Source organism: Canis lupus, chromosome 7 (genome assembly GCF_003254725.2).
Source record: "Canis lupus dingo isolate Sandy chromosome 7, ASM325472v2, whole genome shotgun sequence".
NCBI lineage: Eukaryota > Metazoa > Chordata > Mammalia > Carnivora > Canidae > Canis > Canis lupus.
The window spans coordinates 54,070,948-54,092,457 of NC_064249.1; the positions used below are offsets into that span (position 1 = coordinate 54,070,948).

The 21,510-nt window shown below is 37.7% G+C and overlaps 1 protein-coding gene across 3 annotated transcripts in view; it reads right to left on the minus strand.

Moving 5' to 3' along the window:
• Nucleotides 1–11,851: 11,851 nt before the first annotated feature.
• The window catches only part of GALNT1 (polypeptide N-acetylgalactosaminyltransferase 1), a 122,592-nt gene continuing 112,933 nt past the window's right edge, over nucleotides 11,852–21,510 (minus strand). For all 3 annotated transcript variants that reach the window (XM_049112747.1, XM_035718930.2, XM_035718931.2), the window contains 3 exons: nucleotides 18,855–18,953; nucleotides 18,249–18,383; nucleotides 11,852–13,805 (listed from right to left, as the gene is read on the minus strand). In XM_049112747.1, the coding sequence (XP_048968704.1) occupies nucleotides 13,659–13,805; nucleotides 18,249–18,383; nucleotides 18,855–18,953 (381 nt within the window). In that variant the 3' untranslated portion in view covers nucleotides 11,852–13,658. The remainder of the gene's footprint in view (nucleotides 13,806–18,248; nucleotides 18,384–18,854; nucleotides 18,954–21,510) is intronic.

Consider the following 21,510-nt stretch of genomic DNA (forward strand, 5'->3'; position numbering starts at 1 on the left):
TGAGCGTCTGCCTTTGGCTCAGGTCATGATCCTGGGGTCCTGGGATTGAGTCCTGCATCAGGCTCCTTGCATCAGGCTCCTGCTTCTCCCTCTGCCTATGTCTCTGCCTCTCTCTGTGTGTCTCTCATGAATAAATAAAATCTTAAAATTTTATTTCTAGTTTCATAATATTGTGGTCAGAAAAGATGCATGATATGACTTCAGTATTTTTTAATTTGTTGAGACTTGTTTTGTGGCCTAACATGATCTATTCTGGAGAAGGTTACATATGCTCTTGGAAAAAAAATGCATATTTTGCTGTTTTTGAATGGAATCTTCTGAAGATATCTGTTAGATTCATCTGGTCCAATGTGTCACTCAAAGCCAGTTTCCTTGTTGATTTTCTGTTTGGATGATCTACCCATTAATGTAACTGAGGTATTAAAGTCCCCTACTATTATTATTTTACTCTTTATTTCTTCCTTTATGTTTGTTAATAGGTGATTTATGTGTTTGGGTTCATGTTAAGTGCATGAATATTTATAATTGTTATATCTTCTTGTTGAATTGTTTTATGATCATGCAGGTTCCTTCTTTGTCTCTTGTTACAGTCTTTGTTTTAAAGTCTATTTTGTCTGCTATAACTATTGCCACCCTGGCCTTCTTTTTACTTCCATTTGCGTTGTAAAGGTTTTTCCATCCCTTCACTTTCAATCTGCATGTGCCTTTAGGTCTGAAATGTGTTTCTTGTCCATTGCATATAGATGGGTCTTGCTTTTCTATCTGTTCAATTACCCAATGTCTTTGACTGTTGTGTTTAGTCGATTTACATTTAAAGTAATTGATGGATATGTATTTATTTCCATTTTGTTACTTGTCTTACAGTTTTTATACTTCTTCTCTGTCCCTTCCTTGTCTTGCCTTCTTTTATGGTTTAATGGTTTTCTTTAGTGATATGTTTGGATTCTTTTCTCTTTACTTTTTGCTTGTCTATTACTAATTTTTGGATTGTGGTTACCATTAGGTTTATATATAACATCTTATGCATACAGCAGTCTATATTAAGCTGATGGTTGCTTAAATTTGAGCCCATTCTAAAAATAATAAATTTTTATTCTCCTGCTACCCCCACATTTCTGGTATATGGTGTCATACTTTACATCCTTGTATTTTGTGAATCCCTTGACTGATTTCTATGTTATACTTGATTTTACTGTTTTTGTGATTTAACCTCTACTGGTTTTATAAGTGATCAATCTACTACTTTTACTATGTTTATATGTACCTGTGAAATTTTTCCTTGCTTACTTTTCTTACTCCTACCTATAGTCTTTCCTTTCTACCCAATCTCTTTAACACTTCTTGTAAGGCTGGTTAGTAGTGATGAATTCTCTAAATTTTGTTTGGGAAATTCTTTATCACTCCTTCTATTCTGAATGACAGACTTCCAAGACAGAGTATTTTTGGTTGCAGGTTTTTTCGTTGAATATATTATGCCACTCCCTCTGGACTGCAAAGTTTCTGCTGAAACATTGGCTTGTAGCCTTATGGGGTTTCCTTTGTGTGTAACTGGTTTCTTTTCTCTTGCTACTTTTAGAATTCTCTCTTTATCATTACTTTTTGCCATTTTAATTGCTGTGTGTCTTGGTGTGGACTTTTTGTGGGGGCTCTTTCTGCCTCCTGGATCCGGATTTCTGTTTCCTTCCCAAGATTCATAAAGTTTTCAGCTATTATTTCTTCAAATAAATTTTCTGTCCCCCACTTCATTTTCTTCTCCTTCTTGGATTCTTATAATGCAAATATTATCACACTTGATGTATCACTGAGTTCCCTAAGTCTATTTTCATTTCAAGCTTGATTGTGTTTCATTGCTCTGTTTTCCAGGTCACTGATCCATTCTTTTGATTTCTCTAGTCTATTTATTCCATCTAGTCTATGTTCGATTTTGGTTATTGACTTCTTCATCTCTGATTCGTTCCGTTTTGTTTTAAGTCTCATTGTTGAGGGTCTTACTAAGATCCGGCAGTCTTTTCTCAAGTCCAGTATCTTTATTACTTTAAATTCTCTATCAGGCATATTGCATATTGCCATTTCATTTAGCTCTCTTGTGATTTTGTCCAGGGAGCTGGACGTGGGACTCGATCCCCGGTCCCCAGGATCAGGCCCTGGGCTGAAGGCGGTGCTAAACCGCTAAGCCACCCTGCTGCCCAATCTTGGAAGTTCTTAATCTCTCCTTCATTTTTGAAGGATAATATTACCAGATAGTGTTCTTGGTTGGATTTTTCCCCTCTCAGCCTTTGAAAATATCACCCCACTTCTTGCTTTCAAAGTTTCTGCTGAGAAATATGCTGATAATATTTTTTTAATTTTTAAATATTTTATTTATTCATGAGAGACGCACAGAGAGAGGATGAGACACAGGCAGAGACAGAAGCAGGCTTCATGCAGGGAGCCAGATGTGGGACTTGATCCCGGGACTCCAGGATCACGCTCTGGGCTGAAGGCAGGTACTCAACCTCTGAGCCACCCAGGCGTCCCAAAATCTGCTGATAATCTTATAGAAGTTCCTTTGTATATGACAAATTGCTTTTCTCTTGCTGCTTTCGAGGTTATTTTTTTTTAAGTGTTATTTATTTATGAGAGACACACAGAGAGAGGCAGAGACATAGGCAGAGAGAGAAGCAGCCTGCCTGCATGGAACACGATGTGGAACTCGATCCCAGGACCCTGGGATCATAACCTGAGCAGAAGGCAGAAGGTCGACCACTGAGCCACCCAGGAGTCCCTCAAGTTTATATCTTTGTCTTTGAATTTAGACAGTTTTCTTATAATGTGTCTTGGTATGGTTCTCTTTAAATTTATTCTAGTTGGAGTTCTTTTGAACTTCTGGAATCTGTATTCCTATTTCTTTCCTCAAATTTAGGAAGTTTTTCATTATAATTCTCCCAAACAAATTCTCTGCCCCTTGTTCTATTTTTTCTCTTTCTGGGATCCTGTAATGTGAATATTGGTCCATCCAACAGTTCCCTTAATTCCTTAGGCTCTCCTTACTTTTCTTCATCCTTTTTTCTTTTTGCTCTTTGACTTGATATTTTCAAACAACCCATTTACAAGTTTGCTTACCTGATCAAGTGCTGTTGAATTCCTCTCCTGAATCTTTTAGTTCAGTAAAGCTGCAGAATTTATTTGCTCTTTTAAATAATAAGTTTGATACAAGATAGCATGATGCTTCTGGCTTTGTTGTTCTTCTCAAAATTTCTTTAGCTATTCAGGGTCTTTTTGTGGTTCCATACAAATTTTAGGATTCTATTCTGAGAAAAATGGCTTTGGAAGTTACATTGACTATTTTCAATGCCTTGGAGAGTATAGGTATTTTAACAGTATTCTTCCAGTCCATGAGCATGGAATATCTTTCCACTTATGTGTATCTTCAATTTTTTCATTCATGTCTCATAGTTTTCAGTACACAAGTCCTTCATGTCCTTGTTCAAATTTATTCCTAGGTATTTTTTCTTGTTCCTGATCTTAGAGGAAAAGCTTTTTGCTTTTCACCATGGAGTATGGTTTTAGCCTTTTGTTGTAGTATGTTCCTGCTGTATCCACTTTGTTGAGATTTTGATATGATTTTTATCATAAATAGATGTTGAACAGTGTCAGATGCTTTCTCTGCATCTATTGAGATATTATATGTTTTTTATCCTTCATTTTGTTAATTTGGTATGTTACATTGATTTATTTGTAGATGCTGAGCCATCCTTGCATCACTGGGATAAATCCCACTTGATCATGGTGTGATCTTCCATTCTTCTCCAAAGTTCAGTGAGCATCTTTTTTTTTAAAGATTTATTTATTTATTTATTTATTTATTTATTTATTTATTCATGATAGACATAGAGGCAGAGACACAGGAGGAGGGAGACACAGGCTCCATGCTGGGAGCCCGATGCGGGACTTGATCCCAGGACTCAGGATCACGCCCTCGGCCAAAGGCAGGCGCCACACCGCTGAGCCACCCAGGGATCCCCGGTGAGAATCTTTTTGACCATGATTTTGGACTTTCTATCAGGTAGATTGTTATATTCATTTCATTTAGTTCTTTCTCTGAAATTTTGTCTTGTTCTTTGTTTGGAACATATTCCTGTCTCTTCATTTTGTTTGACTCTCTGTTGCTTTCTGTGAATTAAGTGGAACAGCCGCTTCTCTTAGTTTTGGGGGATTGGCTTTGTGCAGGAGATGAAACTTATCATTCAACCCTGCTTTTGCTATTGGTTGTCTGTCAAACCTTGTGATTGTCCAAGAAGCCTATTTTATTTTTAATAGCTCCCAGTATTCAAAGGTCTACTAAGATTTATTGTGTCCCAGATGGGAGTATATCAGTCATCATTCAGATTTAGGCTGACTGGAAGCCTGACCTCTTAGCAGTAGCTTTTAAAGAATGCAAATATATACAATCCTGTGACTGCACACATAATCCCCATTGGCTACCAGAGCCAGGCTATTAGCAGATGTCCCACAAAAATCAGGGCTTCAGATGAGTGCATAAGCTCCTTTCTGGGAGATAACAAGTGTAGTGATGTAGAGGGAGAACTCAAAGGGGTATCTCCTAGTCTGCATTCCCTATCACCTATGTATATCCTAAATGTACACCAAAGCAAAAGTCTGCCCCTCAAGTCTAAGCCCCAAAGAAAAGCATATAGACCTTACAGACAGACCCAGGTGTGTTTCAATCTGCTGTCTATGTAGTGCCCTCAGGATGGTAGCTTGCCAAGAACAGTCTCTCTAATTGTTATAGCCCTTTGGGACCCAGAACACAAGCTCCCTTGACCACCAGCTAGGCAATCAAGGGGCATTCCATGATTGGCAGCTGCAAAAACCAGGACATCAGACATGAAAACTGGGGTGCCAGATGGATGTAGAAGCTCCCCTCTGGGGGATACTGATGTTCTGGAGTGCAGCAGGTGGGGAGCATGAAGATGGTACCTATTGTCTAAAGCAAGGCAGAGGGGAAGTGCAAAGATGGCATCCACTTGAAAAAAAGATGATGCACACCAGCTTTAACATGGCAGAGAGGGAGTTAGAAGATGGTATACACCAGTTTCGTTTCACAGAGAGTATCCTAGCAGGCCCCTGCTCCTCAGACTGATGCTTTAAATTTAGCAGAGAGCATTTCACATCAAGTCTTGGTACCTTTCAAAGAGCTGCTTCTGTTCTAGGCTATGGGGCAAGTGAATCCACATGCAATATTTTAGGACCCACTTCCCAGTTCGCCACAGCCCCATGGGTCTCATGGGCATGATCTCCATTGGTTTCCAAAGGTAGATGTTTTAGGGCTGTATTTCAGGTGCCTTAAAAATTGGGGTTCCCAATGTGGGATACAAATCCTTTGTTTTACAGGGAGAAGCTTAGTTCCATGTTCCCTCCTACTTGTGGATCACAATGCCAGGCATGGTGTTTATGGCAGGATTGTGTCTCAGTCTTTTCTACCCTCTTCAGTGTGTGTATGTGTGTGTGTGTGTTTCCTCATTGGCCTGATGTGAAGGTGATTCTCTACTAGTTTTTAGGATTTTGTCAGAAGAAATTGTTACATATGGAGCCATAGATTTGGTATGTCTAAGACAGATGTTAATTCAGGATCTTCTACATTGCTATCTTGAACCATATTCTGAAAGCTTTAGTTTTGATACAGTTCTATTTATATATTTGCTTTCTAACTTTGTTGTTGCGTTTGGTTTTATATCTAAGAGATTATTGCCCAGTGATAATGTCATAAAGATTATGGGTATTTTTTCTTCTAGGAGTGTTACAGTTTTAGCTCTTACATTTAGATCTTTGATACATTGAGTTAATTTTTACATATGGTGTGATGTAGGGGATCTAACTTCTTTAATATGTAGGTATTCAGTTGCCCTACAACCATTTTATTGGTATTGTTAAATTTTCTTTTTTTTTTTTTAAAAGATTTTATTTATTTATTCATGGGAGACCCAGAGGGAGAGAGGCAGAGACACAGGCAGAGGGAGAAGCAGGCTCCATGCACCGGGAGCCCGACATGGGATTCGATCCTGGGTCTCCAGGATCCTGGGATCCAGGATCGCACCCTGGGCCAAAGGCAGGCGCCAAACCACTGCGCTACCCAGGGATCCCGTTATTAAATTTTCTTTGCACCCTTGTTGAATATCTATTTGAGGATAAGTGTAGGAGTTATTTCTGGATTCTTAATTCTATTCCATTGATCTATATGTCTATCCTTATTCCAATGCCACACTGTTTTGATTGTGCAGCTTTGACTACAAAGACTGGAAATTGAAATTTTGAGTAATCCAACTTTTTTCTTCTTTTTCAAGATGGTTCTGGCTGTTCTGGGCACTTTGAATTTCCATATGAATTTTAGGATCATCTTGTCAATATCTGCAAAAAAGGCATTTGGGATTTTGAAAGGAATTGCATGGAAACTGTAACTCAGTTTGAGAAATAGTACCATCTTAATATTCTTTTGATTTGTGAACATATGGTTTTTAAGATCTCTTTCTTCCAGTGACATGTTTTTCAATGTCTTGTACTTTTTTGTTAAATTTATTGCTAAATATCTTTTTTGACACAATTATAAACTTATTTTTGAATTATTTATTGCTAGTGTATAGAAATATACCTGATTTTTCTATGTTGATATTGTATCCTACAACTTTGAATTCATCTATTAGTTCTAGTAATTTTTAATGGACTCCTTAGGATTTTTAAATTTATGAAATGATGTCATCTGCAAATAGAGGTAGTTTCATTTCTTCTTTTTCAATGTGGTTGCTTTTTCTTGCCTCAAAATTGCCCTGGCCAAAACCTTTAGTACAGTGCTGAATATACATAGCAAGACTGGACATTATTGCTGTGTTCCTGAGCTTAGGGGAAAATTATCTGGTTTTTCACCGTTAAATATTATAGCATGGATTTTTCATAGAGGCCCTTTATTAAACTGAGTTTCTTTGAACTTTATTCCCAGTTTGTTGAATATTTTTATCATGAAAGTGTGCTAGATTTTGTCAAATGGCTTTACTGTATCTATTGAAATGATCATGTGGTTTTTGTTCTTTATTCAAATAATGTGTATAACATGGGTTTTCATATGTTGAACCAACCTTGCATTCCTAGATAAGTGCAACTTTATCATGGTTTGTAATTATTTTAATATACTGCTGATTTGGTTTACTAGTGTTTTGTTAAAGATTCTTGCATCTGTAATAATCAGGCATATTAAGCTTTAGTTTTTTTCTTGTGATCTCTTTTTCTGGCTTTGGTAACAGTGTAATGCTGGCACCATAGAATGAATTGAGGTGTTCCTCTTGTTTTTTGAAAGAATAAAGGATTGGTGTTAATTCTTTAAATGGTTAGCAGATGCACTGGTTTGGATAGTGTTTCCCCAAAATTCTGCTTAAACAACGGAACTTTATTGTTGAATGTTAGAGGCTGAAAGTCCAAAAATCAAGGTTTTGGCAGGGTAGATTGCTTCTAAGAGCTGAGAATCTGATAATCTGTTCTCTGCCTCTCTCCTAGCTTCTGGTTGCCTCAGGTATTCTTTGGCATGTAGATGTTGTTCTACCCATGTTTTTTCATCATTCTTCTGTGTCCAAATTTCCCTTTTATAAGGACATCAGCCACATACCCATATTATAAGGGTAATCCCTTATAATTTCCTGGTAACTTGATTGCTTCTATAAAGACCCTATTTCTAAATAAGGTCACATCCTGGGGTACTCAGGGTTAGGGCTTTAACATATCTTTCTTATGATATGTAACATAATCCAACCCATAACACTGTGATAACAGTGTCTGCAGATGTAGTTAAGAGGGGTTCATACTGAATTAGGTAAGTCCCTAAGTCCAATATAACTGGTGACCTTATAAAAGGAGAGAGACACAGAAAGTATGTAGTGTGTAGACAAAGGCAGAATTTGGAGTGATATATCTGCAAGGCAAAGATTGCCAGTAATTACAGAAGTGAAGAGGGGAGGCATGAAAAATATTCTCCCTCAGAGCTCCATTCTCTATATTCTCTCCTCTTGGATCTCAAATGAATGTATTTTATCCTCAAGGCTGTTTCTCCCTCCCTTAGTCTTTTTCTCCATCTGTGGTTCAGTTTGGAAATTCTTTATTGACTTGTAGTCAAGTTCACAGATCATTTTTGACATTGTGTCACATTCAATTGATTAAAAAATTTTTTTTAAATTTTAGGACTTTTTTCTTTTTTCCAGTTTCTAGGTATCTTCTGAAATTTTCTACCTTTTGATTATATCCTTTTTTTTTCTGTATCTTAAAAAGAAAACCACTTATATTGATGAACTTATCTGCTAATTCCATCATCTAAGTCATCAGAGTCTGCTTTTTGTTGACTATTAAAAAAAAAAAAAAGGCTACTTTCTTGTTTCATTACTTTTTCATTCCATACTGGACAACTTGACATTGTGATTGATGCACCAAAGGGTTCTGTATTATGTTATCTTCCTCTGAAGACTGTTGAATTTTATCCAAGAAAGCAGATTATTGGCAGACCAACCTGATGTTGCAGAGGCTTGGTTTTATACTTTGTTAGGTCTGGTCTTTCTCCACTTTGTCCTTGGCCCTAGGAATAGCCCCAAATCCTTAAGAAATGGTCTTTATTCCCAAATGTGGCCTTGGGTTTCAGTATATAGGCATACTTTGTTTTATTGCATATCATTGTGATTTCATTTTTTGTGGGTGTATAGGGGCCTAGATTAATGTGTTTTTTTTCCTCCAAAAGGCATTGTATTCTAATAGTTTCCAGTAAGTGCCATAAATCTAGATTCACTTTATTTTCTTCACCTGCAAACTTCATAACTGTGGTTTTAAACTCTTGATCTATTTAAAAGCAGGCCTTGGGATGCCTGGATGCCTTGGTCAGTGGAGTGTGCAATACTTGATCTCAGGGTTGTGAGTTCAAGCCCCACATTGTGTGTAGAGATTAGCTAAAAATAAAATCTTAAAACAGAAGCAGGTCTTATGATCACAGTGGTAGCATCATCCTATCATCCTATCACCATTTGTTATCTAGCAAAAGGCAGACTCAGATTACCCTTTGGTTTTCCTTTACAAGGTGGGAGACTTCTTTATGTACCCTTTTACTTGTAGGGGTAATTCTGAATTTTCCAATTGTATGTAGGGATCTTCAGTTCAATTCCCAAACTTTGTTCAGGTCCAGGGCCTAGGAGCTATCATTCCCCAAACTCTGGTTATTCTCTTTTGTTCTTAGGAGAGGAAGGGCTTCTCTAAGTTGCTTCTGTGGCTCATTTATGTATACTTAAACTTTTTCCTTGGACCTTATGGATTTTTCTATATTTTATGAGTTCAGTCTCTCACTTAATAGTATGTTTATTGCAAATTAAGCCACAAAAAAACCCTGATGTCAGCAGGTGAGTCTTATTTTCCCCATCTTTTATGGAGGTATAATTTACATCTGATAAAATGCATATATCCTAAGTATATAACTCAGTAAAACCTTAAATTATATGCACGTTGCCATTATCTAAATCAACTTATAGACTATTTCCATGATTCCAGAAAGTTTTCTCATGCCACTTCCAAGTCTATACTCACCCAAAGGTAAGCACCTTAGGTTTGTTTTGCCTGTTCTTGAGTTTCATCTAAATGTAGTATGTCTAGCATACTTCATTATTTTTATATATATTTGTATTGTTCTATCAGCAATCCATTTTTTAAAATTGTAGACTAGTATTTCAGTAACTATTATTTGATGATCTATTATCTTGTTGATGGATATTTGCTGTTTCCAAGGCTGGGGGTTATCTTAAAACTGCTTTGAATATTCTTGTATGCATTGTAATGTGGGCAATATCCTTATTTCTTTTGGTTTTATCGTTTTATCTCTAGAAGTGGAATCAGAGAGTAGGCATAGATTTACATTTATAAGAAACTGGCAAGCTATTTCCCCAAGGTGATTATACTAACTTAACAATTCTGCCCGTTGCTGTCACCATTTGGGCGGGTGTGCAACAGCATGACCTGGTGATTTCATCCTGCCTTCCCTGATGGCTGACATTGAACATCCTTTTCTAGGCTAATTGTGCATCTGGATAGGTTCTGTAAAGTGTGTATTAAAGTCACTCACTTTTATATCCTGTTGCTTTTGTAGTAGCTATTTCAAATGTTTTCCTGCATATGAGTCCTGTCAGTTATGTGTACTGCAACTATTTTGTCCTTGGCTACAGCAGTTTTTCACTTTAGTATCTGATGAGAAGAGTGTAATTTTGGTGAAATCAGGTGATTTTTTTCTTTTATAAAGTTTGCATCCTACGATATCTTTGGGTATCCCAAAGATATCCCAAGTCATGAAGATATTTTCCTTGGTTAAGATTTGTTTTGCTCATCACATTTAGGTCCTGTGCTCCATATTGAATACATTGTGCACTTTGTGAAAGCATCAACAGTCAGAAACTTTCCCTATGAAATGTCTTGTGTTTTTGTTGAAAAGCCAATGGTCATATATATGTATGGGTCTCCTTCTGGACTCTCTATCTTTGATCTATTGGTCCTAATTCTAATACCACACTCACCATTACTATAATTAATTTTAAAGCAAGTCATGAATTTTTTTTTTTTTTTGCAAGTCATGAAATTGAGTAATGTATAGTCTTCCAACCTCCTCCTCACCCTTCCTTTGACATTAATCTTGGCAGTTCTGGATCTGTCGGATTTCCATATATATCGGCAAATTTATACAAGAATGGCTCATAGGATTTTTATTTCACTGAAATTGGACTTCTAGAAATCAATTTGTGGGGAATACTTGTCTTGACATTATGCAGCCTTTCAATTCATGAATATATTTATTGCAGCATTCTGTAGTGTCAGAAACATTTTGTAGTCTTCAGGGTAGAAGTCTTAACATATCTCTTAACATTCTATGTACTGACTTATTTGATGCAATTACAGATAAGACTTTAAAATTTAATTTTTAATTGTTGCTAGTATTCAAACAATATGACTCTCACCTCATTTCCTGCAAAACTATTAGTTCTGGTAGATCAAATTCTTATTAAACTTCAGAAGTCAAAGAATGGGAGAAATGTTATATAATTGAATATATCTAATTCTCCAGAATAAAAAAATGATTCATTCTTTGTATGTCTCTGCTCAAAGCTACCACCTCAGAAACCCTACCTCCTGTTTTTCTTTCTCCCTTATAAAACATGTAACTCTGGAGTTCAGTTTGCTCTTGGTGTACACCTCTTGAAAGATGGGGAGAGCACCATACCCTTACAGAACTTCTGTGTTTCGGCTAAACATAAAATAGAGAAATGAGAACATGGCCTACCTGCTGGCTTTCAATGGCAGAATGGTGAACAAAGTACTATTTTTTCAGAATGCCAATTATAACAGAAAGATGTTACAATGGATTGGGATTGGAGTAAAATGAATACATTTGGGAGATTCAGATTATCCTTGTCACATTTATGAATTCTTCACTGGTCCAATAATATCTTCATCCTTAGCTTTCTTCTTGATTCATTCTTTTCTTTCCAATTTGACTTACAGTGATTAGCATATTGCCTGATCTACAAATGGCTATAAGGAATAGGGATCCGTTTTTAACTTCAAATAAAACGAATATAAGGCACAACTATTCAGGAATATTTTATATTTTCAAAGTATTTAGGAATTCTTTAATTAGAAAAATAAAGGCAATGGGATTATCTATCAGGTTCTAAAAGTACCCATGAATTAAATCACTCATATCCCCCTCTTAAAAAAAAAAAAACAAAACAAAACCTTAAATCACATTGCTATTAAGCTTTCTTACAATAAGAAATAAGACCAAGCTATACTAGAGTACAAAAACCTGAAATTCTGAGCATGAAAATAATTTATTAGACATCTGGTTTATTCAAACATTAGGCCTACTGAAGACAGAATTAACAGAGCTCATGGAGGGGGGGGAGGGGACCCATCCAGCACCTGCTTCACTGCAAATTTCCTGGGGACAAAAATTACGCATTCTGTACTACAGTCTCACCCTAGAGCATCCACATGTGCTTGATATTAACAAGAAATTTTCTGTACACTCAACTTTGCAAGTAGCATTAGTGATACAATGTTCAGAAACATTCTTAGGCACAAGAAATAGCACTGCCTGCAGTGAGTCTTTGATAATCAAAGAAAAAAAAGTCACTAAATATAATCTTACAAATAAGAAGGAAAATACACACACTTTTGCCAATGGACTGCTTTACATATCAGGAAAAATGTCAGATTTTCTATGAAATTAAAACCCTAATTGTTATATTCAACTTTTAATTCTGAAGTTATTCTGTGGTATTAAAAATCAGAAAAAGAAAACATTTAACTTAAATGGAATTTAGAGAGAAATGCAGGACTAATATGGAATAGTAGCTGCACTTCTTTGGTTAACTCATTTAAAAAATGTCAAACATTTTCAGTCAAATTTTATTTTTAAATGCAGGAAATCACCATTACAATTCAAGAACCTAATCTAAATATGCACTTGACAATAAAGCACATCTGAGTGTGGAGTGAAAAAAGTTTTCCAAAAAACCATCAAATGTATCCTCTCTAAATACCCAAATAATCACTTCTGCAGGCCTTTTGTTGAGTGGAAGCATAAAGAACTGAAGATTTATTGCTGTGAAAATAAATCTGTAGTACAGTAGTATGAATCTTGGGTATTAAGCATAATCAGCTGAATCAAGTTAAGAAGTTCAAAATCTATTAAGAAATTTGTGTGTGTGAAAGTCTATAAGCCAGTTGACCCAAGAGCAACTGAGACATCTTACGTGTTCAGTGAGCCCAGACATTATTTTAAATCTTCATTCTTTGAAGGCAATTAAAAATTACAATTCCAACAGCCCATAAAACCAAATAAAAAAATTGAAAGCAATTAAAAACTACGTTCAAAGAGCCATTTTTTTTCAGCTCAATTTCAGCACCCCAAGGAAAAAAAAAAAAAAAGCATCCATGACTATCACAGATGAAAATGAATGTCATTGGAATCAGTTCTTTTTTTTCCCCACTGAGGTATAAAATCTATATAGAAATTTGATACTATACTATAACAAATTGTACTTCTCATAGTTCTAATTTCCTTTTAAACCCTGTTTAATATAGTTTCTTCTTAAATTGTAAAAATGTTGTTTTCATGATTCTGAAACTGGTTCCAGTTCTTTTTCACTTATTTTTATATCAATATTTAATATACTGGTTACCAGTTCTAATCAGAAAAAAATCTTGGAAATCTCTTCATTATGACAGCACATTCAGCAGAAGTTACTGATGTGCAAGCAAACCGTAGAAGGTGCAGCTCTTCGGAAAGCACATTTTGTTGATTGCTTCATGGTCTGAATATTCTTTACAATGATTCTTGATGAAAGACTCTTTCGATCTTGTAAACATCAGTGTGCACAGTCTTGCTACTATGTAGTTTCACGTCCTTGGACAAGAAGGCTGGTTCACAGCTAGTGAAAAGCGAGAGGAGTCTAAGTTTTAATGGCTGATAAACCTTACATCCCCGCAGGAGGAAAGCACTTTTCCTTTTTTGCTACTTAAGAATGTGGCAGAAATGTATGCTGAGGTAGCCCAGTCAATCCTTTTTTTTTTTTTTTCTTTCTTTCTTTTTTTTTTTTTTTGTAAATTTGGTCTCAGAATATTTCTGGAAGGGTGACATTTCGAAGAAGCCACTGCTGGGACCGGCTTCCATTGCAGTCTCTTATGCTGGGCACCTGGCTATCCTCCTCTGTGGCTTTATCCAGGCACTGATTACTGTTCACATGCTGCAGGGTTAATTTCTGAAAGTTGACAGAAAAGAAATCTTAACATGAACATGAAAAATAAAACATCAACCATCAAACATCTCAACCATCATTTTTGGTGACTACTGAAGTGTCTACATGAGGCTGCTAGAAGAGCTATATGGGAGGGAGAAAGGCACTGGGGTACTGTGGGTTATACTTGAAGTAAGATGACCAAAATGCTAAGTCCCAATTCTGCCCAAGCTCTGTAACACTGAGAAATTTCACTTTTTGTGCTTGAGCTTCCTAAAAAGATCAGATTAGAGGTTCCTAATTTAGGATCCTCAACCTATTTTCAAAAAGCTATTTCAAAATTGCTTCATTTCCCTGTGATAGGGCTGTTCAAATTAATTCTGTGGTTCTAAGAAACTCATGTCCTTCTGAAGACTCAAAACTTAAGAGATCAGAAGATTGGTAAAGCAGCCCATAATAAAAGGCTGGGAGATATAGTTATATAACTTTCTATGTACTTGGTTGCACTCCAGACTTGATGCACTGATTTTTAGAGTTTTTTCAAAAAGTCAGGACAGAGAAGTGTCACCAGAGTGATTAGTGTAGGTCAGTTTGTGTGTCTGTTACTGCATGCTGGTCTCCAAAGCAGCCATGTAGGAATGTAAGTTAAGCATTATCCTGTAAATGAGGACAACTATAAGGAAATGTGAAATGTCTACTAACACACATGTATCTGACTCTTACTCATCCCTCTATTTTAATGTAATTATTTTATCTGGAACACACCATTTTCAAGGGGACTGTTGTCACTCAGAAGAGGACCCAGTTAGCACTGACTAGTTTCCATCAGAAAAAGCTTGATGAAGGCAACTGGATTAATAGGTGACAGCTAATTGTAACCTCTGAAGGAGAGGATAAAAGCTGTCACCATCATTGAATAAAATCTACGTGTCAACTAGAAAAGATAATTTGCTGGCCCTTGCCCTTAAAATACAGATTTTGGCCCAGCTGCATCTAGAAATTATTTTAGAAAGGACAGCTACGAGTGTCCTGGTGTCATAAATTGCATGCAATAAAGAATATAAATAAGACTTAAAATTTTAAGAATACAAACAGAATCAAAGCTAGTATCATACTGTGCAAAGAGTCCTGGATCTAGGGTTCCAGGTCTGTCTGAGACATGGTTATATCACATGACTGGCCCCATGACCTTGGATAAGTTCCATGTCTCTACACGTATAAAAGGCCCTGCATTCTACTTCTGGGGTTCCTTTGGAACCTATGATTTTAGGTTTATAAATTACTGACATAAAGGGGCACCTGTCTGGCTCAGTCAGGAGAGCATGTGACTCTTGTCCTCAGGGTTGTGAGTTTGAGCCCCATGTTGGATGGAGAGAGAGTTTACTTAAAATATTCATGTAATTTTTTAAAAATATTTTATTTTTTATTTATTCATGATAGACATAGAGAGGCAGAGACACAGGCAGAGGGAGAAGCAGGCTCCATGTTGGGAGCCCGACGTGGGACTCGTTCCCGGGACTCCAGGATGGCGCCCTGGGCCAAAGGCAGGCGTGCTAAACCACTGAGCAACCAGGGATCCCCTCATGTCAGTAATTTATTTAAGTTAGATTTTTTTTTTTTCTTTTCCCCTCCAGATCCTGTGTTTTTGACTGGTGGAGGAAGGACAATGCTGACAGGCTCTTCCAGAGCTCTCTATGCAGCTGGCTCAGGCTGTGGGACCTGCATCGTGGTGTGACTCCCCCCTTTATCCAACGCTGTCTTCTCCCTTTTCTTCTCCCAGGTATTGATGCAAAGGGTGCTCTCTAATAAACATTGTGAACACTAAACTTTATCTTAGATCTGCTTTTGGTACAACCCAGCCTGCAAACTAAAATTTTATCTCAGAAAAGATACCATGAAAGGGCTCCAGAAGTTTTAAAACTTTACACTCACAACTGGTTCTTTCTAAATCCCATACACTTACTTTAGCTCCTTAAATTTCTAACCACATATTGACTTTAGGAGTAACAGGTGCAGCAGGCTGTGTAGATCATACGCAGGCTACCACTAGCCATTCCCATCTCCTGTCTGTTTAATCAGCCTCCCTTTCAGCTTGGGGTGGGAAGGGGAGGTGTCACAATGGGATGAAGTTCTGGCCCATAAGACATAGCAAAGTCTGCAGAGGGGGTTCCAGGAAAAGCTCTGGCTTTCCTGATAAAGAGCAAAACATGGAGTAGTGTGATATCCCTTCTTCCCTTGCTCCTCCCTTGAGTTGGGATATGGGGGTGAGAGCAGCAGCCATTTGTGGCCACACAAAAAAGGCCAAGAATATGCAGCAAAATTATCCCAATATCACTGTGCCACTTAATCTCTATACCAGAAGCGACCTACCTCCAGACTTACCAAGTCCCTATTCGTTTAAGCCACTACAAACAGGTTTCCTAATGAACATTTTATCACTTTTCATTGAACATATATAATTGGGAGGCTTTCAGAAAATTTTTAAAAAGCTTTTATTTATTCATGAGAGAGGCAGAAGGAGAAGCAGGCTCCCCGTGGAAGCCTGATGTGGGACTCGATCCCAGGACCCCGGGGACCACACCCTGAGCCAAAGCCAGACGCTCAACGACTGAGCTACCCGGGCATCCCTTGAATTTCTTTTATTTAAAAGATTTATTTTAGAAAAAGCATGAGCAAAGGAGAGAGTTGCAAGCAGGACTCCCCACTGACCATGGAGTCTGCCACAGAACTTGATTTCATGACCCTGAGATCATGACTTGAGCTGCAATCAAGAGTCGGACACTCACCTGACTGAGCCACCCAGGCACACCTCATTTTTAAAATAACCGTGGGATTCTAAATACTACTGGCATTTAGTGTCTCAAGTCAGAAATGCTATACATCCTACAGTGCTTGGGGCAGCTATACCCAAACAGCACCAGTATGTGCCACAAAAAAACCCCAGAATAGAGGATTCAAGCCATTTCTAATAGTCCTATTAACTGAGCTACTGTTATATTTAATATTTCACTATAGTTGGGCACTGTGGAGGGAGACCTGGGATTTATAAAGCACAATCTCTGGCTTCTAGGAGCTAATAGTGTAATAGTGCAGAAAAGACTGATAAACAAGTACAAAACAGCTGAGGCGACAGGTCAGAGTGGACTACAACTAGGAGAGGGAGCTGACTGCTGGCTGGGATCCAGGGAGGTACTGTCAAAGCTGGGCAGTGCCTCAAGAAGGGGCAAAGGGAACTGTATGATCTTCAGTGTAGGTGCAGAAGTAGAGGGTATGTTCTGGGAACAGCAGGGCTGATGATGAAAGTAGACCAGGGTTTGTGTGATACAGTACAGGGAAGAAAGACAGCTGAAGTCAGGACTTCACATACATCTATGGGAGAGGCAAAATGAAGAAGCAGAGTGATCCAAGCAGATGAAAGAGAGAGAGAGGAAAGCTAAGAGAAGAAATTAAGCAGTAGTGCATCTCAAGCCAATGGATAAAAAGGAATTTTAAAATATCATCTGTTTAGCAACAGCAAACACTAAAAAAGAAGTTAAGGAAAAAGACAGGAATGGTCCTGGCTTCTGCATCCAGGAACTGCTTTCTGAGTGTCAGGCTGAGGCAGGAGCTTAGGTTGGAGAACCAGAGGCAGGCATGTCAGCCACTCACTTGCTGTCATATAATACATGATGGTATGCAGAAAGTAAAGTAAGAAGTCTTTCCTGACATGAAAAAGAAAATTAATGCATTTGCAGAGGAAAAAGAGCGACTACTGAAGACTCTGGTGTTAGGAGGTTAGCCAGATATAAGACACAGAGAGAGACTTGCTGGGAATGCTTTGATTGGCCTTTTAAGCATCTCTATTTGAGTACAACATACAGTGCATAAGGAGATGGAAAGGTTCGAGAGGAAAACAAAAATAAATAAAAAATATAAAAACTTTTGTAATATGTCACAGAAAAATCATCAGGAGCCAGAGAATTTCATTATTTAAAGATCACCTTTTATCTAAGTGTTTAAAAATTTACTGATTTATTATTCATTCATTCGACTGAGAAAGCACAAGCAGGGGGAGCAGAGCGGCAGGCAGAGGAAGAGGGAGAAGCAAGCTCCCCAATGCAGGGCTCAATCCCAGGACTCTGAGATCATGACCTGAGCCACCCTAGTGCCCCTTATCTAAGTGTTTACTTAATTCAGTAATTTAAACAGCCTACTTAATGGCCCCATTTCCCCATATGAGATTAATAAACTTGAGGACATACGGAGAAAAGAGTGGCTATAGTGGCAACAAGAACTCAGGGCCTGGAGAAAAGATTAATTATTGGAGAGATTAAAACAGGTTTAGTTTACTTATGTTGTTTTTTCCATCTGTCAATTTTTAGAGTGTAAGAACAATTTGATCTATATTCAAACTAACTCTACAAGAATTCATTCTTTTAGCTACAAAATACACATTATTTCATTCTTATATGCAACTGAATAACTTACCACTGGATCATACTCCCAAAGTTGATTGCCTTTTAGGTGGTGGCATTTGAGCATTGTGACTGGGCCATTAAGTTTGGAGACATCCAAGCAAAGGTCATCTGTTCTAATTTCTTTGTTGGCAGTATAAGAGAAAACCTGGAAGAAAAAAAAAAAGCACATATACAAGTTTTAACAGTAAAACAAAGTAGCCAATAGACCGTAAGAGAAAACACAAGTATCTCAAGATATGTGATCTTTTGAACTTAATATTAGGACAATAAATGACTCAGAAAAGCTACCACTAATTTTGTAAAGAGCAAAGAAAAAATGACCTAGAGTTCTTTTTATACACTGATTGTATTGTCAAGGGCTGCCATCTGTTTGACTAAAAAGGGCAAAATAAATCTCATGCACAGTAATGTAAATACAATTCACACAAGGGGCCTTTTATAAATGTTTCATTTAAAAATAATCATTAGATGGAAGACTCCCTTCTCCTAAAAGGTCTTTACTATTGTCTCTTCATAGGTAGGAAAATATTTCCTGAATGATGTAATGAGATAAAAGGGGCAGAAGATTAAAACAAATCCAAAAATTAATCTTTTAAAACTTTACTAAAATACTCACCTGGTTACCTCCCATACCGTGACAGTTAAAAATTCCAACTTTTTCATTCTCTTTTCTAGCCATGTTATCTAGACATTGATTTGTTTCCACATTTCTTATCTATGGGACAATAATGAAAACAGAAGATGTTAGAGGTAAACTAGATGGACATACATGCAAATAATTATGCACATTAAAGTCAATCTGAACTTTCCACTATATACATATGCACAGTAGAGGCTGACAGATTGCTCAGGGGCCTTACTGCACTGTCTTTCCTTCTAGTTTACTCACATTCCAAGTTCTATCTTGATGACTATCTTGGAGAGAGAAGTAAGAGATGTCCTTTTATTGGGTAAGATATTTGGTAATCATTGGGATGTCTAACGCAACTGAGATTCTACATTATCAGGGACCCTTCAAGTAAAAGACATGATGTAGGGAAAGAAGGGAGCTTTTCATTATAGGAGTAGATAATCCTAAACATAAATATGATCCTGAGGTCCTCCTTCACCAAACAGGAAAATAACTAACAGGATGGTTTGGGAATTTGATATAGTACGTCCCTATGAAAGTTGTTTTAGGATGTACCTAAATTATTTGAGAGTAAAGACAATTATAGAGGGCATTCAGTAATTACAAGTTTTTATTTTATTATTTATTTTATTATTTATTTATTTATTTACTTATGATTTGATTTATTTATTCATGACAGAGCGAGACACAGGCAGAGACACAGGCAGAGGGAGAAGCAGGCTCCATGCAGGGAGCCCCATGTGGGATTCAATCCCGGGACCCCAGGATCACGCCCTGGGCCGAAGGCAGATGCTCAACTGCTGAGCCACTCAGGGATCCCCCAATTACAAGTTTTTAAAACACTGGGTTTGACAAGCAAATGTGGATACCTCAACTTAGGGTATGGGCAGCAAGAAATGTGTGGAATGGTTCTAAGCAAGATAGACAACCTCTTGTGTTGGCTATTCATGTTAATGTCTCCAGCACCATCTAGTAGGACTTTCATCACATGGAAATGTTCTATACTTGTGCCATACAATATGGTAGGTACCAGCCATGTGTGGCTATGGAGTACTTTATTAATAATAATAATTATTATTATTTCTTGTTTTATTTTTATTTTTATTTATTTATGATAGTCACACACACACAGAGAGAGAGGCAGAGACACAGGCAGAGGGAGGAGCAGGCTCCATGCACCGGGAGCCCGATATGGGATTCGATCCCGGGTCTCCAGGATCGCGCCCTGGGCCAAAGACAGGCGCTAAACCGCTGCGCCACCTAGGGATCCCCTATTTCTTGTTATTGAGCACTAAATATGTGGCTAATGTAACTGAGGAAATGACTTTCAAATTTTAATTTTCATTCATTTAAATACAGCCACATGTGCAAGCAGCTACCAAACTGGATGTGCAAGACTAGATGCTAACATATAGGATATAAAGTCTTACACTGTTTGAGAGGGACAACTTGTCAATGACTGGAAACAATATGCACATGTTAATGAAGCCAAGTTATCATGCCCTCAGCCCTCTGTGAAAGGCACATGGAAGTGCCCACACCTGGTTCATACTTTCTCGAATTAGTAGAAATCTTAGGGGATCTATATTATTTCAAAGGGGAAAGTTAGTAGGCTAATGGTCCTTTTTTTTTTTTTAAGATTTTATTTATTTATTCATGAGAAATACAGAGAGAAAGGCAGAGACATAGGCAGAGGGAGAAGCAGGCTCCCCACAGGGAGACCGATCCCAGGACCCCGGGATCACGACTTGAGCTGAAGGCAGACACTCAACCACTGAACCACCCAGATGCCCCGCTAATGGTCCTTTTTATAGGATTTGTTTAGGTCTTTCCTTAAAGAGCTAGGCTTGCCAATGAGCCAAACCCAAATGGTCACGTGCACCCTGTATAAGTGAGGCAATGCCAAGAGGTGAGGAAATAGGAAGGCTTCCATTTAGATCATAGCAATCAATATCTGAACTATGGTGGTCGGGGGGAAGGGCTGCACTTTTGAGTTATGTGAAGGCAGGTTGGGTGGGAGTGAAAGCTTAGGGTATGGTGATATGCAGACCTGGGCTTCAGTCCCTACTCTAGCATTACAGGCCATTAGACTGTGACTGTAACCAGACTGTAACTGTACTCTAAGACAGTGATTCCCAGAACCATGATCTGAACAAAATTATCCAGCCAAGTGTTGACACATGTGCCACTATGTGGCAGTTTTATGATCAAATATGTTTTACAAATAGCGGGTAAAACAAATTTAAATAGGTTTCTTTACTGAAGGACTTCTCAAAGCCTTTTAATATACTGTGACTCTTGGTAGGGGTGGAGACTGGTGGTAGGGAAGGACGTAAGATATAGAAAAGCAGCATTTCCCAAACGTTTCTGGCCACAAATCTACTCCATCCTCCCTGCCATCCCCAGCTTTCTAATGGAGCACTTTGAAGGACATTAGACCTCAGCATTCTTTAGAACACAGTAACTGGGAAAGCCAGCTGTAAGAACCTCATTTTTTCATCTATGTAACAGGGGTAACAACCTCTCTCAGGTTTGCTGAGAGCTCTCAATGTGGTAACACACATAGAAGACTAGCAGAAACTGACTCATAGTAGGACCATGATAAGTATCAGCTTTTGTTCCTTATCCAAAGATTTAGCAA